At 46.7% G+C, this 16,589-nt stretch overlaps 1 protein-coding gene and 1 long non-coding RNA gene across 7 annotated transcripts in view; both read right to left on the bottom strand.

Annotated features, from left to right (window-relative positions):
• Window positions 1–4,391: 4,391 nt before the first annotated feature.
• LOC127361250 (synapse differentiation-inducing gene protein 1-like) overlaps window positions 4,392–16,589 on the bottom strand; it is a 14,517-nt gene continuing 2,319 nt past the window's right edge. The window contains exon 4 of the mRNA XM_051395750.1: window positions 4,392–6,893. Coding sequence (XP_051251710.1) covers window positions 6,735–6,893 — 159 coding nt within the window. The 3' untranslated portion in view covers window positions 4,392–6,734. The remainder of the gene's footprint in view (window positions 6,894–16,589) is intronic.
• LOC127361261 (uncharacterized) lies at window positions 13,752–15,250 on the bottom strand. 6 transcript variants are annotated; one of them, XR_007884142.1, is made up of 5 exons: window positions 14,518–14,629; window positions 14,411–14,476; window positions 14,230–14,369; window positions 14,049–14,147; window positions 13,752–14,014 (listed from the first exon to the last, which is right to left on the bottom strand). It is a non-coding gene; the product is annotated as an uncharacterized LOC127361261 (long non-coding RNA). The 6 variants fall into 6 exon arrangements; XR_007884141.1 differs by having other exon boundaries at window positions 14,230–14,328; XR_007884139.1 differs by lacking the exon at window positions 14,518–14,629 and adding an exon at window positions 14,737–15,250 and having other exon boundaries at window positions 14,230–14,476.

Here is a 16,589-nt window from a genome sequence, read left to right as displayed (position 1 = left end):
TGAATATATAAAATGAATCTTTTAATATATAGAATGAATCTTTTAATATATTCAATGAAACTTGACTGGTCATCAAGGCACTGCTGCCATCTTGTAGAAGTGAGAATGAGTTAGTCAGGAACCTTGTGGCAGCAATACTGAGCAATGAGGACATTATTAACTCATTGGCAAGTGCTTGTACGGGCCAAAATCCTCCCCATAGTACCCGTGCCCAATACCGTTCTCCTGACAAAGAAGTTCACTCCCTTTTTAATGGTGGCAGGCCGACTACAACAGGCCTTAGGCTAAATCCTGACAGAAAAAGCAAAAAAGTTTTCCAGTTTAAGAAAGTATTGTAATATTTCAACTGATGCCATTTTGTAAAACCAGCTAATTCAGAAGGCTATCACTTTGATGAAAAGGATACAACTAGGTTTTCAATTTCATTCAGTATTCTCACATTTTTATCAATATATCCAAGATTCATTTCCTAAACGGCATGCCATAATATATATATATATATATATATATATATATATATATATATATATATATATATACACACATATACATATATATATATATATATATTATTCACTCCTGTTCCCTCTTCATAATGGCTTGCCCTTTCTTGGAGGATGTACTGGATGAGGAAGCCCTAATCCTCAGAGGAGCATTTAGTCATGAAAGAGTCTTCTGGGACAGGTCAGACCCATTGGCTGTTGGAGAGGACTATCTCATTGAGAGATACAGATTCTCAGGTGATGGACTAAGATATTTATGTAGGCTGCTGGGTCCAAAAATACAGCACCAGACGGCAGGAAGCCATGCTCTCAATGTACCACAGATGGTCTGTGTTACAGTGAGATGTTCTGCAAGTGGGAGCTTCCTTTATTCTGTTGGGGATGCAGAGAACCTCAATAAAGGAACCATTGGCAGCACATATCCTGGCTTGGTGGGCCGCCCCCTGTGCCAGTTCTATGGGCTTTTTTTAAACTGCTACAATCATACAGACATTCAACATGTCAGCAGACACCTAATCTATTCACCTCATTTGTTCACTGTTATCTACTTTAGAGTCACTGACCAGCCTGCAAAATGTTCTTGTATTTAACTTTAACTTGCTGCCAGGTCCTTTTATGGCCAGACAAGTTTGTTCTTTATGAAGGATAGAAAGATAAAATAGATTAAAATAGATTAAATGACACACATTGTGGATAATTGTTTGCACTTAATCATACTCTACATTTCATGCACCTCTACTTGCCACATTTAAAGCAAAGTGTACAACAGTTGATTAGTGGACTTAAAGTAACTCCTTTAGTCCTTTAATTGGAGCCTAATGATGACAGTTCCAGTGGAGCACTGTTTATTCATTGTACAGTTTTGGACTACTTAAGCATTAAGCCGGTCCGCTATTGTCTGCCAGGCTTTCTCTCTTTCTTTAATTATGGCATTGGTATTGCCTTTGTTTCTTCTATCTTCCACCTCTTCATAGAACTCCATCAGGAGCTGTTGTTCAGTGACTCTTATCCATGTTCCCATCGGTGATTCTGTGAGCGATCGCGAGGTCTATTTCAGTATGCCGTGAACACGCACTTATCCCGACTATCTACACCTGGCTTAACATAGCCGCACCTTTTAATCCTGGCTCGGCAAACGTGCAACCAATTAAGCCAGGATGCGCCGAGCAGGCTAAGTCAAGCCGCGCTTGCTCAGTTATCCTGGATTTCTTTATCCTACTTTTGTGCAATACCCCTCTGATGAAACACCGGCGGTCACATGGTAGAAAAATACTGATGTCAGAACAGGACAGTCCTGTATACTTTGGAACTACACTTCCCATGATGCTTTGGGGTGCTTTACACTGTGGGAAACATGTTTAGCCTGTATTAGCTATTAGCAGTTCCTGTTTACTCTGTACGGAAGCCCCGAACCGCCAAGGTTGCAATATTTCTTTTAATGACGTTATCTCCAGAAAACAAGCACTGTTACCTCAAGGTAACGAGATAATCAATGAAATTAAAATAATCAATCTTATTACTTTCAATGTTTATCAGAGATTAGCATGCATAGCTAGCGTTTGGTTCAACACAGAAGACGCCAGGAAGAAGTGTATGAAAATAATCTTTGCAAGTTTGTTTTTGTTTTTTTATTTTCTGTCCTTATTTGCTTCTGTGTTATCTTTTAAATGTCAGCTCGGCTACTTTCAGCTTCACGATGAGATTTTATAAGAAAAAGAGAATTTAAAAAGAGGACATGATTTGAATAATATTTAATACAAATTTAAAAAAAATTATCTTAAATTGACTCAGTTTTACATTTTGAATCCAACTCTTCACTTCAGTTATGAAACCTTAAGATTATAATTATCTCGTTATCTTAAGAAAACAAAATGTTTTCACAAAATATTGTTTTTCGTGATTAATTATCACCTTTTATTTCTCAAGATAACGAGAAAAATGTACTTGTGATCCTGACAAAACGGCATTAAAAGTAAATAAAATAATGAAAACATAACTATTGTGAGCATGGCTGCTTTAGGCTTCCATACTTTACTGAAGGAAACATTTATTCTCTTTTTTCTAAGTGGATTTATGGAGGCTTATTGTGGACTGACATCAGAGATAAAGGTATGGTCAGGAAGCGTCGGTCACACTGAATCTAAAGATATGAGCTTCCTGTCTGTGTGCTCAGAGCTGATTGAGTTATTGATCCGAGAAGCAGTCAATCACATATATATATGTATATTTTCAACCACATGACCTCTAGTAGCCTCCGTATTGTGACAAACAGGAAGAGAGGAATGTTCCTTCAGATTAAAGCTCCACCGATCTCACAAGTGTGTGTGTGTGTGTGTGTGACATCACAGCCGGCAGGTGTGACATCACAGCCAGCAGGTGTGTGCATGCAGGTGGATTTATGTAACAACATGGCCAACGCTGGTTGCAGCCCTTTAGTTCACTGTTCAGCTGCCGAGAATGAGATAAAGACCGAGCTCCCGTTTCCCAAACAGACTTCAGACCAGATCGACCAATCACAGAGCTTGTTTACAGTCAGGTGGGAATGTATGGAAGCCCGTTTCTCCAGTTTCTGAAAACTGAACCTTGGTAATTAAAAACTAATTATGAGATAAAAAGTCACTTAACATATTTTTATTTAAGTTTTCATGTTGTTCTTTTATTTACTGGTGGAAAATGACTTGATGATGATAATTTTTATTAAACATAAATATTTTAAATGTTGAGGTTGAGTTTTTATTTTATTTTTTATTTTTTTATTTTACTGGCAGAAATGGGCTTCCATACATTTCAGACGCAGGGAAGGAAGTGAAAAGCAGGATGGATGAGATGGAGGAAAGTTATAGTTATATTATAAATATGTGTTGGACGTGATGAAGAGGAGACATTTTTAAACTAATTATATGTCGTTATGTTAAAGCCACCAGACTCCATTGATAAGACAGCCATTTTACCTCTTAGAGTTCTGTACACAAACTGTCATGGCCGTGGCTGTTTTCTTGTGTTTCCCCCTCACTTGTGTCAGCCAGCAAATTAACCAACCAACCAACCAACCAACCAACCAACCAACCAGCAAACCAACCAGCAAACCAACCAACCAACCAACCAACCAACCAGCAAACCAACCAACCAACCAGCAAACCAACCAGCAAACCAACCCACCAACCAACCAACCAGCCAACCAACCAGCCAACCAACCAACCAACCAACCAACCAACCAGCCAACCAACCAACCAACCAACCAACCAGCCAACCAACCAACCAACCAACCAACCAACCAGCCAACCAACCAACCAACCAGCCAACCAACCAACCAGCCAACCAACCAACCAACCAACCAACCAACCAGCCAACCAGCCAACCAACCAGCCAACCAGCAAACCAACCAGCAAACCAACCAACCAGCCAACCAACCAACCAACCAACCAACCAACCAGCCAACCAGCAAACCAACCAGCAAACCAACCAACCAGCCAACCAACCAACCAACCAACCAACCAGCCAACCAGCCAACCAACCAACCAACCAACCAGCCAACCAACCAACCAGCCAACCAACAACCAACCAGCCAACAACCAGCCAGCAAACCAACCAACCAACCAGCAACCAACCAACCAACCAACCAGCCAACCAGCCAACCAACCAGCCAACCAACCAACCAACCAACCAACCAGCCAACCAACCAGCCAACCAACCAACCAACCAGCCAACCAACAACCAACCAGCCAACAACCAGCCAACCAACCAGCCAACCAACCAGCCAGCCAACCAACCAACCAACCAACCAACCAGCCAACAACCAGCCAACAACCAGCCAACCAACCAACCAACCAACCAACCAGCCAACCAGCCAACCAACCAACCAGCCAACAACCAGCCAACCAACCAGCCAACCAACCAGCCAGCCAACCAACCAGCCAACAACCAGCCAACAACCAGCCAACCAACCAACCAACCAACCAACCAGCCAACCAGCCAACCAACCAACCAGCCAACAACCAGCCAACCAACCAGCCAACCAACCAACCAACCAACCAACCAGCCAACCAGCCAACCAACCAGCCAGCCAACCAACCAGTAAACCAACCAACCAACCAGCTATCTTATCATCATCGCCATTGCCACCCTTTTTGGAATTAAACCAACTTAACTTCACCAGTCTCTGAATCTGTCCGCACCTTCATCCACTATAAACAGTCAGTAGAAATATCTAACTACGTACTTTTACTTTATATTTTGGAGTATTTGTACTTCTACTTGAGTAAACAACGTGTACGTTGGATGTGAACGTACTCTGGAGACAGCTGCTATTGGTCGGTCTGGATGCAGAGAGAGGACCTGATTGGCCGCTCAGACGGACAGGAAGCTTGCACCGTCTACTGTCCATTAGCTTAGTGTCCGTTAGCTTAGCATCAGGCTGGTTTTTGGGAAACGTGACCCAGCAAACGAGAGACAGCAGCGTAAACCAGCTTCCTGTCAGAGCTCCGCCCTGTAAACATTAAGCCCAGCCCAGTAGGGGGTTCTGGACCCGGGTCTGGCGGTGATTGTGGTCAGACCTGGAGCTCTCAGTAAGGTCTGCAGGTCTTTTCTGAGGCCGGTCTGACGGGTCGCACATTATTAGATCTTCACCATAAACATCTGCACAGAAACAAATGAATCCACAGAGGAAAAGAAACAACAGTTTGTTTGTTTGTTTGTTGATGTACACAAACAGGGACCAGGCAGTCCAGCACTGATCCAGAATCCATGATCCAGAACATCTGAGCACACTGGTCTCTTCTACTTCCAGTGTCATTTTATTTTTATTTTTTTCTGCCTCTCTACGGAAGCCCTGAGAGGCAAATGAGTGTTTGTTGTTGTAATTCTCATTCTGTCCACAAGAGGCTGACATGTGATATTATTATCTCCTGTCTCTGTCCGTCTCCTCCAGTGTCTGTCCAACAGGGACAGGAAGTCCTGGTTCAGGTGTCTTCAGGTGTTCTTAAAGGTATTTTAGAGTTTCCTGATAATCAATAAAAGTAATTGATGACTCATCCTGCACTCGGGGGCGTTTACTAATGCTGCGTCCAATCAAACGCTGTCTCTCTTCGGACGCCGCCGGAGTGTTTGTGAGGGTCGTTACAGACAACCTATGACCTCACTGAGTACAAACACCTACTGCAGAGCTACATTAGCTAGTTAGCTAGTTAGCATTCTGCTCTGTAGCAAGTTAGCTTACTAAGTAACTAGCTAGCTAATCATTAGCTAAAAAGTTGCATCTGTTAGCGAAACGCTGGCTAACTAATGATTGATCTAAATTAGCTAATGAGTCAGCGATGAACTTTGAATTTCAACTACGAGGGATCAATAAAGGAACATCTTATCTTAGCTAGCATTTCACTCTCAAGCTAACCTCTACTAGCTAGCCCATCAGTATCAGTGCACAGTGTGCGCGGTGCGCCGCGGCGTGCGCGGTGCGCCGCGGCGTGCGCGGTGCGGACACAAGTATTGGTACTGAGAGCAGTTTCTTTATCTCAAGCAGCTCCGAGACACTTCTAAAGGTTTTTGTTAGCATAGTGCTAAACTCACTCTCTGAGATTAACAGTTTCCTGATGGACAGATAGCTTCAGCTAAAGTAGCTAACTGCTTATTAACTGCTGTTAACTGTATCTGCCGTTAGCGGGCCACAGAACCGGGCTCAGCAGCCGGACCGGGATCGAACACAGACGCTGGGTAGACACTGATGCTAGCTCATAGCGCTAGCTGCTATTGGCTGCTGTATCCCTACAATGTGAGGAAGCAAACACTGGAGATTGAGATCACTCTTAGATAATGGATCAGCAGTGGCCCCTCAGGGCCTCCGTACATTTCTGTTTTTCAGTCACTGCAGATGATTTTCCAGCTTTGGTCACGTGACCCAATCGCCCTTTATGAGCCATCTCAAAACGTCTTTATTCCCAAAATGAGTTTTTGTTCCAAATTCTGAAGAAACAATTCAATCATCTGTCTCTGAAATTATTATTATTATAATAATAATAATAATAATAATAATAATAATAATAATGTGGTTTCAGTCCAGAACCACCTGACACACAGTCCACCTGTCCATCCAGACCAGCGACGTTAAGGCGTCTGCAAACAGGAAGTCGTCCTCCAGCTCATCGCCACGGGGCCGACCTCACCTGAGAGCCGGCCTCCAACATCCCAGACACATTCCCAGTGTCTGATGGGTAATTTCACTCCCCGGCGACGGGGCTACCAGTGGTGGTTCTTGGACAGGTAGGCGATGAGCGCCACAGCCACGCCCACATAGATACCTGTCCCAATGGTGATTGACAGCACGGCCAGGAAGAGAGCCCGCCTCGAACTGGAGCTCGCCACGTGGAAGTCTCCTTTAGACACCGCCTTATTGGTCTGAGGGGGAGGACAGAGGGAGGAGAGAGGAGAGAGGGAGGAGAGAGGGAGGAAGAGAGAGAGGGTGGAAGAAGAGAGAGGAGAGAGGGAGGAGAGAGGAGAGAGGGAGGAGGAAGAGGGAGGAAGAGAGAGAGGGTGGAAGAAGAAGAGAGAGAGGGAGGAGAGGGGAGAGAGAGGAGAGAGGGAGGAAGAGAGAGAGGGTAGAAGAAGAGAGAGGAGAGAGGGGGAAGAAGAGGGAGGGAGGAAGAAGAGGGAGGAGAGAGGGAGGAAGAGAGAGAGGGTGGAAGAAGAGGGAGGGTGGAAGAAGAGGGAGGAGGAGAGGAAGGAAGAGAGAGAGGAGGAAGAAGAGGGGAGGAGAGAGGGAGGGTAGAAGAAGAGGGGGAGGAGAGAGGGAGGAAGAGAGAGAGGGTGGAAGAAGAGGGAGGAGAGAGGGAGGAAGAGAGAGAGGGAGGAAGAGAGAGAGGGTGGAAGAAGAGGGGAGGAGAGAGGGAGGAAGAGAGAGGGAGGAAGGGAGAGAGGGTAGAAGAAGAGGGAGGAGAGAGGGAGGAGAGAGGAGAGAGGGAGGAGAGAGGGAGGAAGAGAGAGGGGAGGAAGAAGAGGGAGGAGAGAGGGAGGAGAGAGGAGAGAGGGAGGAGAGAGGGAGGAAGAGAGAGGGGTGGAAGAAGAGGGAGGAGAGAGGGAGGAGAGAGGAGAGAGGGAGGAGAGAGGGAGGAAGAGAGAGGGGAGGAAGAAGAGGGAGGAGAGAGGGAGGAAGAAGAGGGAGGAGAGAGGGAGGAAGAGAGAGAGGGAGGAAGAGAGAGAGGGTGGAAGAAGAGGGAGGAGAGAGGGAGGAAGAGAGAGAGGGTGGAAGAAGAGGGAGGAGAGAGGGAGGAAGAAGAGGGAGGGAGGAAGAAGAGGGAGGAGAGAGGGAGGAAGAGAGAGAGGGTGGAAGAAGAGGGAGGGTGGAAGAAGAGGGAGGAGAGAGGAAGGAAGAGAGAAGGAGGAAGAAGAGGGAGGAGAGAGGGAGGGAAGAAGAGGGAGGAGAGAGGGAGGAAGAGAGAGGGAGGAAGAAGAGGGGAGGGAGAGAGGGAGGAAGAGAGAGAGGGAGGAAGAGAGAGAGGGTGGAAGAAGAGGGAGGAGAGAGGGAGGAAGAGAGAGACGGTGGAAGAAGAGGGAGGAGAGAGGGAGGAAGAAGAGGGAGGAGAGAGGGAGGAAGAGAGAGGGAGGAAGAAGAGGGAGGAGAGAGGGAGGAAGAGAGAGAGGGAGGAAGAAGAGGGAGGAGAGAGGGAGAGAGGGAGGAGAGAGGGAGGAAGAGAGAGAGGGTGGAAGAAGAGGGAAGAGAGAGGGAGGAGAGAGGAGAGAGGGAGGAGAGAGGGAGGAAGAGAGAGAGGGTGGAAGAAGAGGGAGGAGAGAGGGAGGAAGAGAGAGAGGGTGGAAGAAGAGGGAGGAGAGAGGGAGGAGAGAGGGAGGAAGAAGAGGGAGTGAGAGAGGGAGGAAGAAGAGGGAGGAGAGAGGGAGGAAGAGAGAGAGGGTGGAAGAAGAGGGAGGAGAGAGGGAGGAGAGGAGGAGAGGGAGGAGAGAGGGGAGGAAGAGAGAGGGAGGAGAGAGGGAGGAAGAAGAGGGAGGGAGGGAGAGAGGGTAGAAGAAGAGGGGGAGGAGAGAGGGAGGAAGAGAGAGAGGGTGGAAGAAGAGGGGGGAGGAGAGAGGGAGGAAGAGAGAGAGGGTGGAAGAAGAGGGAGGAGAGAGGGAGGAGAGAGGGAGGAAGAAGAGGGAGTAGAGAGGGAGGAAGAAGAGGGAGGAGAGAGGGAGGAAGAGAGAGGGAGGAAGAAGAGGGAAGAGAGAGGGAGGAAGAGAGAGAGGGGTGGAAGAAGAGGGAGGAGAGAGGCGAGAGGGAGGAGAGAGGGAGGAAGAGAGAGGGAGGAAGAGAGAAGAGGGAGGAGAGAGGGAGGAAGAAGAGGGAGGGAGGAAGAAGAGGGAGGAGAGAGGGAGGAAGAGAGAGAGGGTGGAAGAAGAGGGGGAGGAGAGAGGGAGGAAGAGAGAGAGGGTGGAAGAAGAGGGAGGAGAGAGGGAGGAGAGAGGGAGGAAGAAGAGGGAGTAGAGAGGGAGGAAGAAGAGGGAGGAGAGAGGGAGGAAGAGAGAGGGAGGAAGAAGAGGGAAGAGAGAGGGAGGAAGAGAGAGAGGGTGGAAGAAGAGGGAGGAGGAGAGAGGCGAGAGGGAGGAGAGAGGGAGGAAGAGAGAGGGAGGAAGAAGAGGGAGGAGAGAGGGAGGAAGAAGAGGGAGGGAGGAAGAAGAGGGAGGAGAGAGGGAGGAAGAGAGAGAGGGTGGAAGAAGAGGGGGGAGGAGAGAGGGAGGAAGAGAGAGAGGGGGAAGAAGAGGGAGGAGAGAGGGAGGAGAGAGGGAGGAAAGAAGAGGGAGTAGAGAGGGAGGAAGAAGAGGGAGGAGAGAGGGAGGAAGAGAGAGAGGGAGGAAGAAGAGGGAGGAGGCAGGGAGGAAGAAGAGAGAGGGTGGAAGAAGAGGGAGGAGAGAGGGAGGAAGAGAGAGGGAGGAAGAAGAGGGAGGAGAGAGGGAGAGAGAGGGAGGACAGAGGGAGGAGAGAGGCGAGAGGGAGGAGAGAGGGAGGAAGAGAGGGAGGAAGAGGGAAGAAGAGGGAGGAGAGAGGGAGGAAGAAGAGGGAGGGAGGAAGAAGAGGGAGGAGAGAGGGAGGAAGAGAGAGAGGGTGGAAGAAGAGGGGGAGGAGAGAGGGAGGAAGAGAGAGAGGGTGGAAGAAGAGGGAGGAGAGAGGGAGGAGAGAGGGAGGAAGAAGAGGGAGTAGAGAGGGAGGAAGAAGAGGGAGGAGAGAGGGGAGGAGAGAGAGAGGAAGAGAGAGGGAGGAAGAAGAGGGAGGAGAGGAGGGAGGAAGAGAGAGAGGGTGGAAGAAGAGGGAGGAGAGAGGCGAGAGGGGAGGAGAGAGGGAGGAAGAGAGAGGGAGGAAGAAGAGGGAGGAGAGAGGAGAGAGGGAGGACAGAGGGAGGAGAGAGGCGAGAGGGAGGAGAGAGGGAGGAAGAGAGAGGGAGGAAGAAGAGGGAGGAGAGAGGGAGGAAGAAGAGGGAGGGAGGAAGAAGAGGGAGGAGAGAGGGAGGAAGAGAGAGAGGGTGGAAGAAGAGGGGGAGGAGAGAGGGAGGAAGAAGAGGGAGGGAGGAAGAAGAGGGAGGAGAGAGGGGAGGAAGAGAGAGGGAGGAAGAAGAGGGAGGAGAGAAGGAGGAAGAGAGAGAGGGAGGAAAGAGGGAGGAAGAGAGGGAGGAGGAAGAAGAGAGGAGGAGAGAGGGAGGAAGAGAGAGAGAGGGAGGAAGAAGAGGGAGGAGAGAGGCGAGAGGAGGGAGGAGAGAGGGAGGAAGAGAGAGGGAGGAAGAAGAGGGAGGAAGAAAGGAGGAGAGGGGAGGAAGAAGAGGGAGGAGGAAGAGGGGAGGGAGGAAGAAGAGGGAGGAGAGAGGGAGGAAGAGAGAGAGGGTAGAAGAAGAGGGGGAGGAGAGAGGGAGGAAGAGAGAGAGGGTGGAAGAAGAGGGGGAGGAGAGAGGGTGGAAGAAGAGGGAGGAGAGAGGGAGGAAGAGAGAGAGGGTGGAGAGAGAGAGGAGAGAGGGAGGAGAGAGAGGGAGGAGAGAGGGAGGAGAGAGGGAGGAAGGATATTAGCTGCTGTTTGCTAACATTAGCTATCAGATGTAACTAGCTAGTTAACGGTTTATGTAGATTAATGAGCTAGTTAGCTCGTGTTTTGCTAACATTAACATTGGAGGATGTGTGTGTGTGTGTGTGTGTGTGTGTGTGTGTGTGTGTGTGTGTGTGTGTGTGTGTGTGTGTGTGTGTGTGTGTGTGTGTGTGTGTGTGTGTGTGTGTGTGTGTGTGTGTGTGTGTGTGTGTGTGTGTGTGAGTGTGTGTGTGTGTGTGTGTGTGTGTGTGTGTGTGAGTGTGTGTGTGTGTGTGTGTGTGTGTGTGTGTGTGTTCAGTTGGTTGCTGTATCATAGCGTTAAAGAACCCGTGAGAACAACGTTAAAGAAACAAGATTATAGATTATACACAGAGGAAGAACATCCGTCCCTCCGCTCTGATGTGATCAGGAAGCAGCCAGACCTCCTCTCTATAATAATAACTACAGTTTACTGATGAATGTGCTCCAAATGTCTTTATAAAGAACATCCAACCAAAGCAAACATAGAAATGTGTATATATACGTTAATATATATATATATACTGTTTATATTTATATGAGATATTAAACATTATATTCTCTATACACAGAGTCACATGGTGTCTCTCTCCCTCTGCCTGTCTCTCTCCCTCTGCCTGTCTCTCTCCCTCTGCCTGTGTTGTATCGCAGCCTCTCTGTGGTTTGTTTCCATAGCCGGTCTGCTCCGACTGAAACTGCTGTTTTTATCATCTACGTCGGTGAATTAAGGATTTATTTCCACCAAACCAGAGTTGGTGATTGTTGGAAACACTAACAGAGACGCTTTTAATCAGTTTTATTCTGTTTCTGTTCACTTTAATGAAGTTACGATGAGCTGAAGGTTAAATGAGTGTTTTTATGAATGGAGTCTGGTGGAGAGTGATAGTGATATTACTTTTTCTGTTGGGATCCTGAATGCTGGTCTGCTTGTCACTGATTGGCTGGTTGTGTTTTCAAAGTCAGTGTTGACCACTGAGCTCCATGATGAGGATGAAGATGAGGATGATGATGGTAATGATGATGATGATGGTGGTGGCGATGGCAGCGGCGTTCCTCTGTGTGTTGACATTAAATAACCCTCAATCTCTGCCAGTCCCTTAACGAGCTGAATTAACTGTGTAAACATGATTAACGAGCTCGTTGGCAGGAAACTGTAATCACTGCTTCCCTTCCAGTAAGATTTAATTACACTTCAGACCAATCACACGTCAGTGCAGTGACGTCAGCCAACCAGAGATAGCTGGGGGGCGGGGCCTCCTGTGATTGGTCCAGTGGAGACAATGAGGCGCTCCCAAACTTCCTGCTGAACAAAGAGCAATGTCCTTGTAGGTCTGAGTGTGTGCAGCAAGAGAGTTACGTAAGTGTGTGTGTGTGTGTGTGTGTGTGTGTGTGTGTGTGTGCCACTCTAAAGTACCAATCAGATTATCCACAGCGGGTTAACAAAAACAGATTGTATCAGTCTGCAACGGGCAGCCGCTTACTGCCGGGACTCTGTACTGTAACACACTGTACTGTAACACACTGTACTGTAACACACTGTACTCTAACACACTGTACTCTAACACACTGTACTCTAACACACTGTACTCTAACACACTGTACTCTAACACACTGTACTCTAACACACTGTACTGTAACACACTGTACTCTAACACACTGTACTGTAACACACTGTACTGTAACACACTGTACTGTACTGTAACACACTGTACTCTAACACACTGTACTGTAACACACTGTACTCTAACACACTGTACTCTAACACACTGTACTCTAACACACTGTACTGTACTCTAACACACTGTACTGTAACACACTGTACTGTAACACACTGTACTGTACTCTAACACACTGTACTGTAACACACTGTACTCTAACACACTGTACTGTACTCTAACACACTGTACTCTAACACACTGTACTGTACTCTAACACACTGTACTCTAACACACTGTACTGTACTCTAACACACTGTACTGTACTCTAACACACTGTACTGTAACACACTGTACTGTAACACACTGTACTCTAACACACTGTACTGTAACACACTGTACTGTAACACACTGTACTCTAACACACTGTACTGTACTGTAACACACTGTACTGTAACACACTGTACTCTAACACACTGTACTGTACTGTAACACACTGTACTGTAACACACTGTACTGTAACACACTGTACTGTACTGTAACACACTGTACTGTAACACACTGTACTGTAACACACTGTACTGTACTCTAACACACTGTACTGTAACACACTGTACTGTAACACACTGTACTGTAACACACTGTACTCTAACACACTGTACTCTAACACACTGTACTGTACTGTAACACACTGTACTGTACTCTAACACACTGTACTGTAACACACTGTACTCTAACACACTGTACTGTAACACACTGTACTGTAACACACTGTACTGTACTCTAACACACTGTACTCTAACACACTGTACTGTAACACACTGTACTCTAACACACTGTACTGTAACACACTGTACTGTACTGTAACACACTGTACTGTAACACACTGTACTGTAACACACTGTACTCTAACACACTGTACTGTACTCTAACACACTGTACTCTAACACACTGTACTGTAACACACTGTACTCTAACACACTGTACTGTACTGTAACACACTGTACTGTAACACACTGTACTGTAACACACTGTACTCTAACACACTGTACTGTAACACACTGTACTGTAACACACTGTACTGTACTCTAACACACTGTACTGTAACACACTGTACTCTAACACACTGTACTGTAACACACTGTACTGTAACACACTGTACTGTACTCTAACACACTGTACTGTAACACACTGTACTCTAACACACTGTACTGTAACACACTGTACTGTAACACACTGTACTGTAACACACTGTTTACTGGATCCTAAGAGACACCTTTGACCTCCCAGCAGAGTGGAAGGTTTTTCTGTTTGTGGTGAACTCTTCCTTTAACATGGCTCACTTCCTCTCTGCTTTTAACAAACTCTCCTCCTCCTCCTCCTCCTCCCTCCTCCTCCTCCTCCTCCTCCTCCTCCCTCCTCATCTTCCTCCTCCTCTTCCTCCTCCTCCTCCTCCTCCTCCTCCTCCTCCTCCCTCCTCATCTTCCTCCTCATCTTCCTCCTCCTCCTCCTCCTCCTCCTGCTGCTGCTGCAGAGCTTTCTGTTGTTCAGTGATGGATTTCAGTGGGAAGCGTTGCCACTGGCAACCAGCCCTGTTTCTTTTGGAGCTGTAGGTGTGGAGTTGCCATGGAAACCACATCCAAACCACATGCAGCAGATGAGCTACCAGCACACACAGACCCCCAGACCTCCTCCTGCTAGCTCCACACAGACCTCCAGACCTCCTCCTGCTAGCTCCACACAGACCTCCAGACCTCCTCCTGCTAGCTCCACACAGACCTCCAGACCTCCTCCTGCTAGCTCCACACAGACCCCCCAGACCTCCTCCTGCTAGCTCCACACAGACCTCCAGACCTCCTCCTGCTAGCTCCACACAGACCTCCAGACCTCCTCCTGCTAGCTCCACACAGACCTCCAGACCTCCAGACCTCCTCCTGCTAGCTCCACACAGACCTCCAGACCTCCTCCTGCTAGCTCCACAAAGACCTCCAGACCTCCAGACCTCCTCCTGCTAGCTCCACACAGACCTCCAGACCTCCTCCTGCTAGCTCCACACAGACCTCCAGACCTCCTCCTGCTAGCTCCACACAGACCTCCAGACCTCCAGACCTCCTCCTGCTAGCTCCACACAGACCTCCAGACCTCCTCCTGCTAGCTCCACAAAGACCTCCAGACCTCCAGACCTCCTCCTGCTAGCTCCACACAGACCTCCAGACCTCCTCCTGCTAGCTCCACACAGACCTCCAGACCTCCTCCTGCCAGCTCCACACAGACCTCCAGACCTCCAGACCTCCTCCTGCTAGCTCCACACAGACCTCCAGACCTCCTCCTGCTAGCTCCACAAAGACCTCCAGACCTCCAGACCTCCTCCTGCTAGCTCCACACAGACCTCCAGACCTCCTCCTGCTGCTAGCTCCACACAGACCTCCAGACCTCCCCTCCTGCTAGCTCCACACAGACCTCCAGACCTCCTCCTGCTAGCTCCACACAGACCTCCAGACCTCCAGACCTCCTCCTGCTAGCTCCACACAGACCTCCAGACCTCCTCCTGCTAGCTCCACAGAGCTCCAACTGATCCCTGATCACTGATCGGCTTCAAAGAGACCTGAAACCTCTGCCATACAGGGTCGTCCACTGATCGGGAGGTTGTTGGTTCGATTCCCCAGCTCTTCCCGCTGAATGTCGAAGTGTGTGTGAGTGTGTGTGTGTGTGTGTGTGTGTGTGTGTGTGTGTGTGTGTGTGTGTGTGTGTGTAAGGCTGAAAAAGCACTGTGAGTGGTTGGAAGACAAGAAAGGAAACTATACAAGTAGAGGTCCATTTACAGAGAGACAGACAGACAGAGAGACAGAGAGACAGACAGACAGACAGACAGAGAGACAGACAGACAGACAGACAGACAGACAGCTGACTGCAGATCAGTTATATAAGGTGGACTGTGTCAGTGAGTAGGAGCAGCTTTCTATTAATGTTCTAAAAACAGAAAGAGAAGAAGAAACTGCAGCAGACTCCAAATACTGCACTGTTACTCTATTACTCTATTACTGCAGTAGTGTATTACTCTATTACTCTATTACTGCAGTAGTGTATTACTCTATTACTCTATTACTCTATTACTGCAGTAGTGTATTACTCTATTACTCTATTACTGCAGTAGTGTATTACTCTATTACTCTATTACTGTATTACTGCAGTAGTATATTACTCTATTACTCTATTACTGCAGTAGTGTATTACTCTATTACTGCAGTAGTATATTACTCTATTACTCTATTACTGCAGTAGTATATTACTCTATTACTATATTACTGCAGTAGTATATTACTCTATTACAATATTACTGCAGTAGTGTATTACTCTATTACTGCAGTAGTATATTACTCTATTACTATATTACTGCAGTAGTATATTACTCTATTACAATATTACTGCAGTAGTGTATTACTCTATTACTGCAGTAGTATATTACTCTATTACTATATTACTGCAGTAGTATATTACTCTATTACAATATTACTGCAGTAGTGTATTACTCTATTACTGCAGTAGTATATTACTCTATTACTCTATTACTGCAGTAGTATATTACTCTATTACTATATTACTGCAGTAGTGTATTACTCTATTACTGCAGTAGTATATTACTCTATTACTATATTACTGCAGTAGTATATTACTCTATTACTGTATTACTGCAGTAGTGTATTACTCTATTACTCTATTACTGCAGTAGTATATTACTCTATTACTATATTACTGCAGTAGTATATTACTCTATTACTGCAGTAGTATATTACTCTATTACTATATTACTGCAGTAGTATATTACTCTATTACTACAGTAGTATATTACTCTATTACTCTATTACTGCAGTAGTATATTACTCTATTACTATATTACTGCAGTAGTATATTACTCTATTACTGCAGTAGTATATTACTCTATTACTCTATTACTGCAGTAGTATATTACTCTATTACTGCAGTAGTATATTACTCTATTACTATATTACTGCAGTAGTATATTACTCTATTACTGCAGTAGTATATTACTCTATTACTGTATTACTGCAGTAGTATATTACTCTATTACTGCAGTAGTATATTACTCTATTACTGCAGTAGTATATTACTCTATTACTGCAGTAGTATATTACTCTATTACTGCAGTAGTATATTACTATGACCCATATGAGTGCTAGTAACAGTGGTACTTCTTCTTCTTCTACAGTTCAACTGTTCCTGTTGCAGCAGTCTCAGACGTCTGAGCTCTCCTGAACGCATCAACTGACAGAACAACTCTCTCCAGCAGGTGTTCCACCTTTCAACCTCACTGGCAACAGGTAAATAATAAGTCAGCCCCCC

Source organism: Dicentrarchus labrax, unplaced genomic scaffold (genome assembly GCF_905237075.1).
Source record: "Dicentrarchus labrax unplaced genomic scaffold, dlabrax2021, whole genome shotgun sequence".
NCBI lineage: Eukaryota > Metazoa > Chordata > Actinopteri > Moronidae > Dicentrarchus > Dicentrarchus labrax.
The sequence above is the reverse complement of the archived record's forward strand: the minus strand, read 5'-3'. Positions and strand labels throughout refer to the sequence as shown.